This window comes from Oncorhynchus mykiss, chromosome Y (assembly GCF_013265735.2).
Source record: "Oncorhynchus mykiss isolate Arlee chromosome Y, USDA_OmykA_1.1, whole genome shotgun sequence".
In the NCBI taxonomy this organism is placed as follows: domain Eukaryota; kingdom Metazoa; phylum Chordata; class Actinopteri; order Salmoniformes; family Salmonidae; genus Oncorhynchus; species Oncorhynchus mykiss.
Genome location: NC_048593.1, coordinates 4,415,912 through 4,430,981, shown reverse-complemented (window position 1 = coordinate 4,430,981; position 15,070 = coordinate 4,415,912). Strand labels below are relative to the sequence as shown.

The window sequence follows — 15,070 nt, the reverse complement described above, 5'->3', positions numbered from 1 at the left end:
CACAGCTGTAGTGATAAAAAAAAGAAGGTATGACTACTCGCACAAAAAGGAAACCTGGTTTATAGTTTTTTAGTTAGCACCGTTTAATTCTACTGTAGCAATTAAAACGGTCAGTGCTGTTCGGGTTTATTGGGACGTGGCTACCCTAAACCCTAACCCTACTCTTATATGTCACCAGACGGACGCGTCAGCATGTAGGCTCACCCTAACCTTAACCATTTTACATTTAAACTTCAATGGGGGTAGGGACGTCTCAAGGATTCTAGATAGCACAGACTCAATTAAAACGTTCCTCTCCTCCGCATCATGCGACTCAAACGTAGCCGAAGATTGGCTTTGTGGTCCATGTCGTTGATAGTGATGCAGAGCGGGGTTGCAGGGCGTGCATGTTTTGCTCTTACAGAACTACAAGTCCTACGGTTCAATTTGCGGTATTAGCGTGATACGCGCGTGGAGACCATGTCGTACCCAGGACTATCTGACGAGCTATCAGAAAAATATCCCTCGAAAAACGGGTCAACGCCGCATATTGTTGACACTAGACGTGGACACTGTGAGAATTAAAGATGGGGTCCCGTATCAAGTAAGAGTTATTTATGTTTTGCCTTTCCTTGCTTCCCAAATGCAAGTAGGCTACATTGTTCGCACGACTAAAGAGGGAGGATCAGCAGTGCAGGGCCCGGACTTGTTGCGACAGGCAGAATGACTTGTGTACTTTACCACCGATAATTTATTGCAAAATAGTAGTTTTTACTTATCAATTAGGGAATTTCACACACTACTGTATGCAGAGAACACAGCTGTGGATACACGCGTGTGACGTCTATGTATGGAAGCGCATGTAAACATTGGAGACAGACGGGGTTGGTCTAGATTAGGTACCCGGTTTCACATCACATATATAGCTACAGGCCAAACATTCTGTGGATGGAATGAGTGTAATGTATCAGAAAATAATGTATCAATGTGTTATTAACACGCCCTTTGCGTATTGATAGAGTGTTGAAAGTCTACCTACACGATTATAACAATGTTGCTAGTTACTATTGCCACATTGTATCACTTGTCATCAATTACTGAATGAAGGGATGGGTCTAATCCTGAATGCTGATTGGTTAAAACCGCATTCCAGCCGGTGTCTATTCCACATTACAAACTGGGTGGTTCGAGCTCTGAATGTTGATTGGCTGACAGCTGTGGTATATCAGAGCTTATACCAGGAGTATGACAAAACATTTATTTTTACTGCTTTAATTACGTGGGTATCCAGTTCATAATAGCAATAAGGCACCTCGGGGGTTGTGATATATGGTCAATATACCAGAATGTATATGGTCATTATACCACGGCTAAGGGCTCTGTCCAGGCACTCTGATGCGTCGTGCCTACAAACAGCCCATAGCCGTGGTATAATTGGCCGTATACCACACCCCCTTGTGCGTTATTGGCTAAATCTATGACTTTAAAATGCCTATTTACTCTGTTCCACCTGACTGTGCCTTCCACTGTCTCATCAGCGCAGCCAATGAATTTATAAACTAGATATCCACTATAAAAAGCAGCTAAAGATTATCTACCATTTCTTTGAGACTAACATTTAGTTTTAAACAGCGGAGATTTGTATAAACATTGCTGTCTGTCTCTCTGACAAATGCAACATTCTTTCAATATTCAAATTTTATCTCCAGCTGTCCCATAGTAATGAATTTGTCTGGACCAGATGGACAGACAGTCGAAATCATGAATCAGCTGGCATAATTTTTATGGATATATACAAGGAAATGTCAATAGAATGAGGGTATAACGAAACTAAGTGAAGTTAGTTTGCAGTCTTTTCAGCTTCAGTTTGAAGTGATTATGTTAGCTGTGTTGTTGGCTAGCTCCTCTGAACAACACTGTTGTTGTAGAGAGCACATTTTCTATGTCAGAAAAAATCGTGCCTCTTTAGCTCATTGTTATGGATGTATCCAAATAAATCTCACTAGAAGACAACTTTAAACAGCTACTTTGCTGTTATTCTGGCTGCACTTTTTGACATGACTGTGAATTAGCCGTAGTTGTCTAGCTAGCAAGCAAGGGATTAGAATGTTTTGCCAGCCAGTATGGCAATGGGACATTTAGAACGAACATCTGGGTCGCGTCCATAGATACAGATCAAAAAGACAAAAAAAGACTGGGTTGCATCTCTAGCAACTGAACCATAGAATGAACGACAAGCTGGCTTGGGTAGCAACTCTAGATTTGTGTCGGGACTATATCTTATTGAAGGATGAAATAGTATGAATAATTCATCAATATAACGTTTTTAATTAAAATTTCAATCATTATTTGAACATGTTGGTAACACATTGTATACAAGTGATAATGCCTTCAAAGCCAGTGTTTGGAGGATATATTGGCATGGTTTGCCAGCCCGAGAAGAGTATATCCTCCAAACAACGGCTTCTCGGCCATTATCACTTAAATGGATACGGGTAGCATTATATTGTGCTTCTAATGAGATGCCAGCAAGAATAACCAGGATTAGCAAGAATAAGGCCATGACCTCTGCAATTTCCCTTCAAGAAGTCTTGCAATGAAGATGGTAAAAAAATAATACAAATGGTAGAAATTCGTAAGATTTTATTAGGAAACATTAGCAGACTTAGAATTCTGTTTAACAATATGAAAAAGGAAAATAGTTAATAGCCTTAATAATATAATATTATAGCATTGACAATATTGTTAACAGAGTTATGGTAAAAACAATAATAACAAAACATTATAATGCTACTGTTAGTGTTACTAATAATAGTGATTACAATATGAATAATAATAATCAACCTTAGAAAACACATTTAAATACCATTGTTATTTAACCCATTCGTTTTGCATGATATTCAGTACGTTTTTCATGTTGGACATACTTATTGCATCGTACACAATTCACTGTCTCAGTAAAAGGGTTGTCAATTCTACTCTGGAGCACATCTAATTTACAAACCCTCAGAGTTTACACCCACAGCAGCATCGCTGCTCATTTTGCGTCCCTTATAAAGTGGCCAATCTGCTTAAAATGCAGTATGTTTTTCATGTTGGACATATATATTGCACTGTACACAATTTCCTGTACACTGTGTTACAGTAAAAGGGGGATCCATTCTACTTAGGAGCACTTTTACTTTCCAAATCCATAGAGTTTACACTGCTAATTTTGCATCTGTTGGGGTTCGTTCCTTGTTCCTTGTCAGGCATTTGCTTATTGGTAAAATTAGCATTCAGACAATATCTTTAAGGCAATTGCAGACAGAAGTTGACAACAGGAACATAGCACGCATGTTTCTGAGTAAGTACTGCAAAATAGTAAAGGGTCCAAGTTATTTTATTATGCTTGCAGTCAACTCCTAGTGATGTCACTGCCTATGTCATTACCTTCTACTCATGAGACCAAGCCCATGCATACACAGCTATACAAACAATAGTTTCAGTGTTATCTAAAGGCTCAGCAGTAAATGTCCACTCCCCACGTTGATTTATAGTGGTATGTCTGACTAGTCTCATCTCTTTCAAACCCCTGCAGGGTTCTGTGTCTATTAATCTCTTTTAGCCTTTAGTCACTTTCTCACAGACACCCTGATTTGACTGCAATAACTCACACATCTCTCAGACAGTTTCTTTATAAGAGGCAGAGACTAGAAAAGACTGTGGAACAATATTAAACTTTATAATGTACAGTGAGGGAAAAAAGTATTTGATCCCCTGCTGATTTTGTACGTTTGCCCACTGACAAAGAAATGATCAGTCTATAATTTTAATGGTAGGTTTATTTGAACAGTGAGAGACAGAATAACAACAAATAAATCCAGAGAAACGCATGTCAAAAAATGGTATAAATTGATTTGCATTTTAATGAGGGAAATAAGTATTTGACACCTCTGCAAAACATGACTTAGTACTTGGTGGCAAAACCCTTGTTGGCAATCAGAGGTCAGACGTTTCTTGTAGTTGGCCACCAGGTTTGCACATATCTCAGGAGGGATTTTGTCCCACTCCTCTTTGCAGATCTTCTCCAAGTAATTAAGGTTTCGAGGCTGACGTTTGGCAACTCGAACCTTCAGCTCCCTCCACAGATTTTCTATGGGATTAAGGTCTGGAGACTGGCTAGGCCACTCCAGGACCTTAACCTCTCTAGGGTAGGGGGCAGCATTCGGAATTTTGGATGAAAAGCATGCTCAAATTAAACCGCCTGCTACTCGGGCCCAGAAGATATGATATGCATATAACTGGTAGATTTGGATATAAAACACTCTAAAGTTTCCAAAACTGTTACAATAGTGTCTGTGAGTATAACAGAGCTGATTTGGCAGGTGAAAACATGAGAGAAATCCATTCAGGAAGTATTTTTTGTTGTTGGTTTCGTAGTTTTCTATTCAATGCCATTACAGTATCCATTGACTTAGGACTCAATTTGCCTTCCACTAGATGTCAACAGTCTTTAGAAATTGTTTCAGGCTTGTATTCTTATAAATGAGGGAGTAAGACCAGTCTGAATGAGTGGACCCTTACATGTCACAGAGCTTTTTCATGCGCAATCCCGAGAGAGTGCATTTCTTGTTTACCTTTTATATTGACGACGTTATTGCCCGGTTGAAATATTATAGATAATTTAGGCTAAAAACAACCTGAGGCTGGAATAGAAACATCGTTTAACATGTTTTTATGAACTTTACGGATACAATTTTGATTTTTTTCTGCCTGTTTTGACTGCGTTTGAGCTTGTGGATTACTGAAGAAAACGCGCAAACAAAACGCAGGTTTTTGGATATAAAGAGAGTATCGAAAAAAAAGGAATATTTATTGAGTAAATTAATGTCTTCTGAGTGCCCCCATATGAAGATCATCAAAGGTAAGGGATTCATTTTATCTCTATTTCTGAGTTTTGTAACGCTTCTGCTTGGCTGGTTACTGTTTGTAATAATTTGTCAACTGGGCTATGTTCTGGGCTAGGTATGTTCTGGGCTAGGTATGCTTTCGCCGAAAAGCATTTTATAAATCTGACACCGTGGTTGGATTAAAAATAAGTTAATCTTTAAACCTATGTAAAATATGTTTTGTTTTCTGAATTTTTATAATGAGCATTTCTGTATTTGAATTTGGCGCTCTGCAATCTCACTGGATGTTGGCCAGATGGGACGCTAGCGTCCCACATACCCTAGAGGTTAATAGAAAGTAAAAGCTTTCTATGGTCAGGATGTGACAGTACCCCCCCCCCCCCCCCCCCCCCCCCCAAAGGTGCGGACTCCGACCGCAAAACTGAAAAAAGTGTCTAGTGTGTCTAGTGTCTAGTGTCTAGTGACAGTGGCGGCTCTGGTGCGGGACGAAGCACCCGCTCATCTTGCGGATCCAGCCATGGACCCAGGCTGAACACCGTGCCTGGACTGGGCACCAGCGCAGGGGAAGGCTCCGGCCATGGAGCTGGAGGTTTCGGATCCGTTGACCGTCGCAGGAGGTTTCGGAACCGTTGACCGTCGCAGGAGGTTCCCGGACCGTTGACCGTCTCAGGAGGTTCCGGACCGTTGACCGTCTCAGGAGGTTCCCGGACCGTTGACCGTCTCAGGAGGTTCCCGGACCGTTGACCGTCTCAGGAGGTTCCCGGACCGTTGATCGTCTCAGGAGGTTTCCGGACCGTGGACCGTCTCAGGAGGTTCCCGGACCGTGGACCGTCTCAGGAGGTTCCCGGACCGTGGATCGTCTCAGGAGGTTCCCGGACCGTGGACCGTCTCAGGAAGTTCCCGGACCGTGGACCGTCGCCGGAAGCTCTGAACCGGGAACCGTCGCCGGAAGCTTGGTGCGTGGAGCCGGCACTGGTGGTGCCAGGCTGGTGACACGCACCTCAGGACGAGCGTGAGGAGCAGGCACAGGACATACTGGACTGCGGAGGCGCACTGGAGGCCAGATGCGTGAAACCGGTGCAAATGGCACCGGACTGGTGTCCCGCTCTTCAGCACGCCTGTGCTGCAGCATTCTCAGCGCTACCACCTCTCTCTGGAATCTTTCATCATATTCCTCCTCCGACTCCCAAACAGGCTCTGGCACTCTCCAATGCTCGACCGCCAGCTCCATGTGCCTCCTCCCCCAAAATAATTATTGGGGTTTCTGTGGCCGTGGTCCCCGGCGTCGTCACTGTCCTTCCATGCTCCTTGGCGACTCCTGCCAAGGAAGGGTCTCGTGTCCTCCCATGATTTCCTCCCAGGTCCAACTTTCTTTTCCCATCGTTGCACGCTGCTTGGTCCTTGTTTGGCGGGATATTCTGTTACGTTCTTGGAAAGGAGCGGACCAAGGCGCAGCTTGAGTATAGTTCCACATATTTATTTAAGTGAAACTAACAAAACAAAATAACAAAACTTACAAAGACCGTGAGGACGTAGTGCCCAAACACACTAACAAACAATCTATATCCCACAAAACACAGGTTAGGAAATAACTACCTAAATATGATCCCCAATCAGAGGCAACGATAAACAGCTGCCTCTAATTGGGAACCACATTAGCACCAACATAGACATAGATATACTAGATCACCCCCTAGTCACACCCTGACCTATTGTACTGCACTGTATTCGACTGTGCTCTGCTGTGCTGCGCTGTGATGTCCAAACTTGTGAAACATGAGAATAACGTTCATATCCATAACTATGCATTTCTGTGTAGTACATGTAATTCCTTTACATTAATTCCGTTACCGGGTGTAAATCCACTTCACTTACTATATTTCAATAACCAAAATATATTTGTTCAAACTCAAGGTGATAACACCCCATTCTTTCTGTCTACATCTTTGATTCTTAATATATTAATACTAGTTTTTTGAAAACAGGGTTGCAATAAAAAGATGAGGTTTTACTATTACCAACTTTGTATCTGCACAGTTCTTCCACTAAAATAGTTTTTTGTACATTTTTCAGCAGAAATGGTTAAAAGTAGTCTTTGTACATATAGTTGTGGGGTTTCTTAAACTTTTAAATCAATGGTTCTTGTTTGGCATACATTTTAAAGTGGAAAAAACTGAGTCAAAATATAATGCCGTAACCGTGGAATTGCCCTAGGGTAAATTCAGAAAAAGTGGGACACTTTTTACATTTCTGTCTTCTGTAACCATCTATCCAACATATTAAACCAACACATGATAGATTTCTGAAAACTTCAAGATGATAATATAAAAAGAGTGTGATTTGTCATTGGGGTACAATTAGGACTAGAATAATGGTGTCCCAGTTTACCAAACGCAAACTGAAAATATGGTTTTGGCTTTGTACGCAAATGTGTATCGTGTGTCATGCGTCCTGTGAATATGATATTAGCATTTGTCATTTTTGTGTAATTAGGAAACATCTTGAGGATTTCAGAAATGTATCGGGCTAATGTGTTGGGCTAACATGTTGGATAGATGTTGAAAGAGGTTACAGAAGACGGAAATGCAAAGTGTCCCACTGTCGTTTTACAACAGATGCCCTTTTTTTCTGTCAAAGATATCCGTTTTTCAGATTTACTGTGCTTTTCAGAACACCATTTTATGGCCTCTTATGAAATATTATATCACTGAAAGTACACTTATTCCTAGGCTATTTCCCCCTCTTATTTGTCCTGTAGGCCTACTGTACTATATGTTCAATTTGTGTTCAAGAAAAAACTTCCCTTACTCTTCTTCCTTCACTGTGAAAGTTATGTCACAATAGTGTCACTTTTACAGGGTCCTATGTCCATATAATGTCACACACCATGTGAATGAGAGGTGTGCCAAACCTTTTTTCTATTTTGCTGGGTTATGGCTACTATTAAAATGTGGAGGGGAAGAAAATGACTACCCTGGAAGCTGACAGTAATTGGCCTATGATATAATTGCCTTACCATTGTAGTATTCAGAGAAAGATGTAAGAAAACTGCTGAATGATCATACAGTGGGGCAAAAAAGTATTTAGTCAGCCACCAATTGTGCAAGTTCTCCCACTTAAAAAGATGAGAGAGGCCTGTAATTTTCATCATAGGTACCACTTCAACTATGACAGACAAAATGAGAAAAAAATAATCCAGAAATCACATTGTAGGATTTTTTATGAATTTATTTGCAAATTATGGTGGAAAATAAGTATTTGGTCAATAACAAAAGTTTATGTCAATACTTTGTTATATACTCTTTGTTGGCAATGACAGAGGTCAAACGTTTTCTGTAAGTCTTCACAAGGTTTTCACACATTGTTGCTGGTATTTTGGCCCATTCCTCCATGCAGATCTCCTCTAGAGCAGTGATGTTTTGGGGCTGTTGCTGGGCAACACGGACTTTCAACTCCCTCCAAAGATTTTCGATGGGATTGAGCTCTGGAGACTGGCTAGGCCACTCCAGTACCTTGAAATGTTTCTTACGAAGCCACTCCTTCGTTGCCCGGGCGGTGTGTTTGGGATCATTGTCATGCTGACCCATGCTGATCTTCAATGCCCTTGCTGATGGAAGGAGGTTTTCACTCAAAATCTCACGATACACGGCCCTATTCATTCTTTCCTTTACACGGATCAGTCGTCCTGGTCCCTTTGCAGAAAAACAGCCCCAAAGCATGATGTTTCCACCCCCATGCTTCACAGTAGGTATTGTGTTCTTTGGATGCAACTCAGCATTCTTTGTCCTCCAAACACGACGTGTTGAGTTTTTACCAAAAAGTTATATTTTGGTTTCATCTGACCATATGATATTCTCACAATCTTCTTCTGGACCATCCAAATGCTCTCTAGCAAACTTCAGACGGGCCTGTACATGTACTGGCTTAAGCAGGGGGACACGTCTGGCACTGCAGGATTTGAGTCCTTGGCGGCGTAGTGTGTTACTGATGGTAGGCTTTGTTACTTTGGTCCCAGCTCTCTGCAGGTCATTCACTAGGTCCCCCCGTGTGGTTCTGGGATTTTTGCTCACCATTCTTGTGATCATTTTGACCCCACGGGGTGAGATCTTGCGTGGAGCACCAGATCGAGGGAGATTATCAGTGGTCTTGTATGTCTTCCATTTCCTAATAATTGCTCCCACAGTTGATTTCTTCAAACCAAGCTGCTTACCTATTGCAGATTCAGTCTTCCCAGCCTGGTGCAGGTCTACAATTTTGTTTCTGGTGTCCTTTGACAGCTCTTTGGTCTTGGCCATAGTGGAGTTTGGAGTGTGACTGTTTGAGGTTGTGGACAGGTGTCTTTTATACTGATAACAAGTTCAAACAGGTGCCATTAATACAGGTAACGAGTGGAGGACACAGGAGCCTCTTAAAGAAGAAGTTACAGGTCTGTGAGAGCCAGATATCTTGCTTGTTTGTAGGTGACCAAATATTTATTTTCCACCATAATTTGCAAATAAATTCATTACAAATCCTACAATGTGATTTTCTGGATTTTTTCCCCCTCATTTTGTCTGTCATAGTTGAAGTGTACCTATGATCACCTATCACCCCCAAAACCAATTCTTTCTTTGGCCGCCTCTCTTTCCAGTTCTCTGCTGCCAATGACTGGAACGAACTACAAAAATCTCTGAAACTGGAAACACTTATCTCCCTCACTAGCTTTAAGCACCAACTGTCAGAGCAGCTCACAGATTACTGCACCTGTACATAGCCCACATATAATTTAGCCCTATCAACTACCTCTTTCCCAACTGTATTTAATTTATTTATTTATTTTGCTCCTTTGCACCCCATTATTTTTATTTCTACTTTGCACATTCTTCCATTGCAAAACTACCATTCCAGTGTTTTACTTGCTATATTGTATTTACCTTGCCACCAAGGCCTTTTTTTGCCTTTACCTCCCTTCTCACCTCATTTGCTCACATTGTATATAGACTTGTTTATACTTTATTATTGACTGTATGTTTGTTTTACTCCATGTGTAACTCTGTGTTGTTGTATCTGTCGAACTGCTTTGCTTTATCTTGGCCAGGTCGCAATTGTAAATGAGAACTTGTTCTCAACTTGCCTACCTGGTTAAATAAAGGTAAAATAAATAAAAAAATAAATAAAAAATGATGAAAATTACAGGCCTCTCTCATCTTTTTAAGTGGGAGAACTTGCACAATTGGTGGCTGACTAAATACTTTTTTGCCCCACTGTATATGCAACCAGGCATGCTGTGTACTCAAATTGAGGTTTTGTGGTTGAGCAAACATTTGATAATATTTGAAAACATTTCTATTCATTACTTTTCACACACACTGCCTGTTGCAGTTTGGAAATTGTATGAAATCTTATCAAAGGTCAGTTTGTTGTGGCATCTGCAACAAGCAATTGTCATTGAAGAGCATTTAGGTTTGATTGCAGTGAAACACGTTTTATGTGCTGTTCTATGAGAGGCTGACCTTTGACCTTTGTTTCAGGGACAACCCAGAGGCACCCTTTGAGGTGTACCTGGAAATGACCCACCCTGGAACCGCTGGCTCTGGTAAGTCTCCACTGCTAGTAACATAATGTCAGTAATTTAGTCATCATTTACTCATTTACTCAACGTTCTATAATGTACCGATGTTGAACATCAATGCCAGAGTTTTGGTTAAATTTGATTTGAACGTTTTTGCCCATTGAGGCCATATACAGTAAATGCTATCCATTCAGAAATCCAAAATGCAAGCAAGATTGGTGGCATAATAAACAATATGGCCCAAAGATGTCACTGAATGAACTATCAACCTCTCAGTGTGACATTGTGTTTGGGACAGTGGTAAAAAAATAATCTTTCCCAAACAGACCTTATCACTTTAGTGTCTAAACAGATTTGAGATTGCACCATGTGTGTTTCTGAAACGGTGTATTATTGCCTCCCCGGCCTTCTCATACTCTTCATAAAATGGGATGTTTGGCTGTAAATAACTTTCTAAGTATTCAGAGGATTATGGTATTTTGCGCTGTTGTTGTGTAGGGTTGACTATTTTCCTGAGAATCTACCAATTTTCTTTCCTGAGAAAATTGCAAGAGATTAGCTGAAGGTGCTATTTAAAATGATATAAAAAATGGGGGGTAAAGTCTGACATGATTATACCACTGTAAATTGAGAAATGTACACATGAATCCCTTTTCTTTTTGTATAGTATTTGTTTCAGTTCTTTCAGGCACCACACTATTTCGTTGATGTAGCAGAGGCCTGTCACGCCCTGACCGTAGTTATCTATGTTTTATGTATTATTTTGGTCAGGTCAGAGTGTGACGAGGGTGGGTATGTGTGTTTTTTTCCTGTCTAGGGTTTTTGTATATCTATGTTTTTTTTGTATGTCTAGGTAATGTAGGTCTTTGGTGGCCTGAATTGGTCTCTGATTGGGGATCCTATTTAGGTTGCCATTTGCCACTTTGGTTTTGTGGGTTGTTGTCTATGTGTAGTTGCTTGTCAGCACTCGGTTTATATAGCTTCACGGTCATTTTGTTAGTTTGTTTAGTGTTCTTTCTTTATTAAAGGAAGTATGTATTCATATCACGCTGCGCCTTGGTCTCATCAATACGACGAACGTGACAAGGCCTAAGATGCACTGTTGGTCGACTGGTAAAATGTGAGGTCTAGTGAAAATTACATTCATTTTAGCGTGTATTTGACTGAAAGATGTCAGGAAGCTTCTTGGCCCTTTTCTCTCCCCTTGCACCTGGTTATTGGGGAATTTGGGGAGGTTGTGGCTGTTTTTACTCCATGATAACTCAATTATTGTGGTGACTGTCACTGCGAATATCAGATTCTGTGCTAAACAAACAGGCCTTGGCTAGCAGAGATTCAGCACCATGGATAGTGCAGTTGATCAATTGCTTGTGAATCTAACCAGTTGCACCTTCGCGCCCACTTTAGTTAGCGTATACACACACACTGCCCATCCTTTGTCAGGGGAGCCCTTTCGCCCACTGACTCAAGTAATATGATAGATGGTCTTACAGTCGGGTCTCCCTTTGGAATAGGGCAGCCTTTTCTAATTCAGAGTCTTGTCTCGAGTTCTGGCAACACAGCATTGAGTATGGTTACATGCACACAATAATCAACAATAATATGATTATTGTGGACAGTCAGATTTATATAATAGTTCAGGGGTATTCAACCGGGGTTTAAAAAAAAAGTTAAAAATAAAATGTTTGTTTTATGAATATCGCTAACAACAACAAGAGAATAGAGGAACATCGCTCTAATTATTTATTTTCTCAACTCCTAATATTGAGAAATTTACACTAACTTGAGCCAATTACAGTCACTGGAGTATCTGACATAGGCTTTGAAAGAGCACCGATGACTAGGCTACCTGTGTGGCAAGTGATACTGGCTGCTGGTGAGCTTGGACATTGATTTTTGCTAACCTTTCTTCAAACAGCTGCTCTTAGCGAAAATGTTTGGAGTTATTGTTCTAGCTAATAGGCTATGTTAGAGTTGACTCTTCCTCTTCGAATTATAATGTGGGAGGTCAAAATAATAAAGAAACTATCGACCAAATCTATTCATTTTAAAATGTTAATTACTTCTGCTTGCCATTATCATTCACAAGATAAGACAAGATGTACAAAAATAAATATGATGGGGATCACTGGGTCCCTGGTTTGCCTGGGAGGGGCAGACCTGCCAACCTGTACGCATTTTATGCAAAACGACCCTAAAATACGCAAAAATAGTCTTCTAGTTGGCACATTGTGGTTTTTGCCTCAACCGTCTGAAGTTGGAGCCCACACCCGTAGTCGTGGTACTATTTTCCTCCCTCGAGCTAGATGGCAGCTCTTCACTTCATCCATTGATACCACTGATGTGTGAGGAAAAAGGGTTGAGGAAAAGGAACTGTTTACCAAATCCATTTTCCAAAATGTGTTTTTCAGTCGGTGATTGTCAAGCAATTAACTGTCTCACTGTAATTGACTGTTAATTAACAAACACATTTAGCATCTCCTGGCTTCCACACATAGCCTACAAGACATTTTACCTAATTTGCACTCACTGTATATAGACTTTTTGTTTTCTTTTGTTCTACTGTATTATTGACTGTATGTTTTGTTTATTCCATATTCCAATTTGCAAATAAATCCTACAATAAGTCCTACAATGTGATTTTCTGGATTTTTTTTCTCATTTCGTCTGTCATAGTTGAAGTGTACATATGATGAAAATTACAGGCCTTTCTCATCTTTTTAAGTGGGAGAACTTGCACAATTGGTGGCTGACTAAATACTTTTTTGCCCCACTGTATACTATATGTGTGCCATTTGTTTTGATTCATAATGGACCATTATCATGCACCTGTATCGAAACAGGGGCAGCAGGAAAAAATACATATAATCTATGCACTTAAAATAGTGAATGGAGCACGCTTTTCCCGTCGGTTTATTGTCATGGCAGCCAGGTAGGCTATACTCCTGTTGTAAATACAAGCAATGTGCTTAATATTATGAAAGTTGAGAAATCAATATAGCAGGCCTAGCCTATAGAAAGCTGATGGGATCCTCCTATTTTTATTAGCGGCCATCACTCTGTTTTCTCCTGCAATTGCATAGCCTATAGAAATGTTGTGCAACATGAACTCATGGGCTCACACAAAGTAATTCGATTTTTGATTACATTTGTATTGATGTAAGTGGGATTAGAGAGAGAATAGAGTGCTGATTAACAGGCAGTTAGCAAGTTTGATAGGCTACTAATGACCATCAGCAGCAGCAGAGCTTGGAGAAGCCTAATTACCGTGACTCAACGGTCATGTGTAGCCTTCATGATTCGACCACCGGTGTGGCGGTAATGCGGTCACCGCCACAGCTCTAGTCATACACAAACACTTATTGTGTAGTTAGCTCCTTAGCCAAGGTGTCATTACAACGATTGTAGTTAGCTACATCGTTTAGTCAACACTTTGATCCTCTCACTGGTAGTAGGCACAAGCGCATTGACAAGCAAGGAGACATGTGCAGTGTTGCGGTAGTTCAGTGTGTGTCGCGGCATGGATGGAAACATACATGGCAGAGAGAGCTGCTCCGCTAATACCATCCTTCACAGAAAGTTATGTAAGGCCTTCTAATCTTTAGCCTAATAGTCAGACCTAACTTGATGGATTAGGTCAGGGATGGAGACCTGAAACAAGATCATATAGGCCTCGTTCAGTTGTTTGATAATCCAAATAGCCTACAGTAAGATAGACTACTACATTGCATCCAGTAATTGAATTATTTTGAATTTTGAATTTTCTCCCCAAACAAAATGAAGAAGCCTGTTTACATTTTCACTAGACTATCTACGTAAAGACACCTCTTCATTAGAATAATCATTACCCCCAAATTTTCACCTTGAAAAATATGAAAGTGTCATTGAGACCACCTCAATTTAATTTACGATCAATCACAAAACTTCAATGTTGGCTACAATGTTTGATATCATTTAAGACTAGGCTTCAGGAAATGGCACAGGTTTTTCAAAAATGCTAAATGCTCCAACTTCCTGAGGGGGAGTTGACTGACCCCTTCCGGACTTCCCCTCTACCCAACCTTAGGGTCTACATCAGCACCACCTTGTCAGACAATTCTAGGGGAGCCCTGATTGTACATGTAAATGTATTTCTAGTTAGCTACTGAAGAGCAGCTAATTATCAAGAACCAATAACGGTCTATATCCTACCATTTCTACTGAGGCCAACATCATTATTTGGCAAAAAAAGGAGCATTTTCCTGTCATTTCGGCAGTGTGGGTGTCGCAATCACGCTGCCATGGGGTCCACGGGGCCACGCTGAAGTGGTACTCATAAAAATGATTCCAGGTTGGCAGGTCTGAAGGGGGTTTCCTGGGATAACAAAAGGTTGAAGACCCCTGTAATAGTTAGATTAAAGTGTTTACATGCTTTGCTAGAAGAACGATTTCCCTAATAATCCTGTTTACATGGACACATCTGAAATCAGGCTACCTGATGATAAATGCAGAATCAAAAGAAACATTCTACCACAGCAACCATGTTATTTTTGGGAAGCCTATTTGATTTGGAGCTCAGCTTCATAACGTTTTGTATGTAAAAATGAATTCTAAGATGCACACTTTCAGTTTTTCCAAACACACTTCACTCGCACTAAAGAGGGAGGCT

The 15,070-nt window shown here is 40.7% G+C and overlaps 1 protein-coding gene across 1 annotated transcript in view; it reads left to right on the top strand.

The window, feature by feature from the left end:
* The first annotated feature begins 302 nt into the window (after positions 1–302).
* LOC110509531 (DENN domain-containing protein 1A-like) overlaps positions 303–15,070 on the top strand; it is a 221,814-nt gene continuing 207,046 nt past the window's right edge. Inside the window, 2 exon segments of the mRNA XM_036967220.1 lie at positions 303–583; positions 10,382–10,446. Coding sequence (XP_036823115.1) covers positions 567–583; positions 10,382–10,446 — 82 coding nt within the window. The 5' untranslated portion in view covers positions 303–566.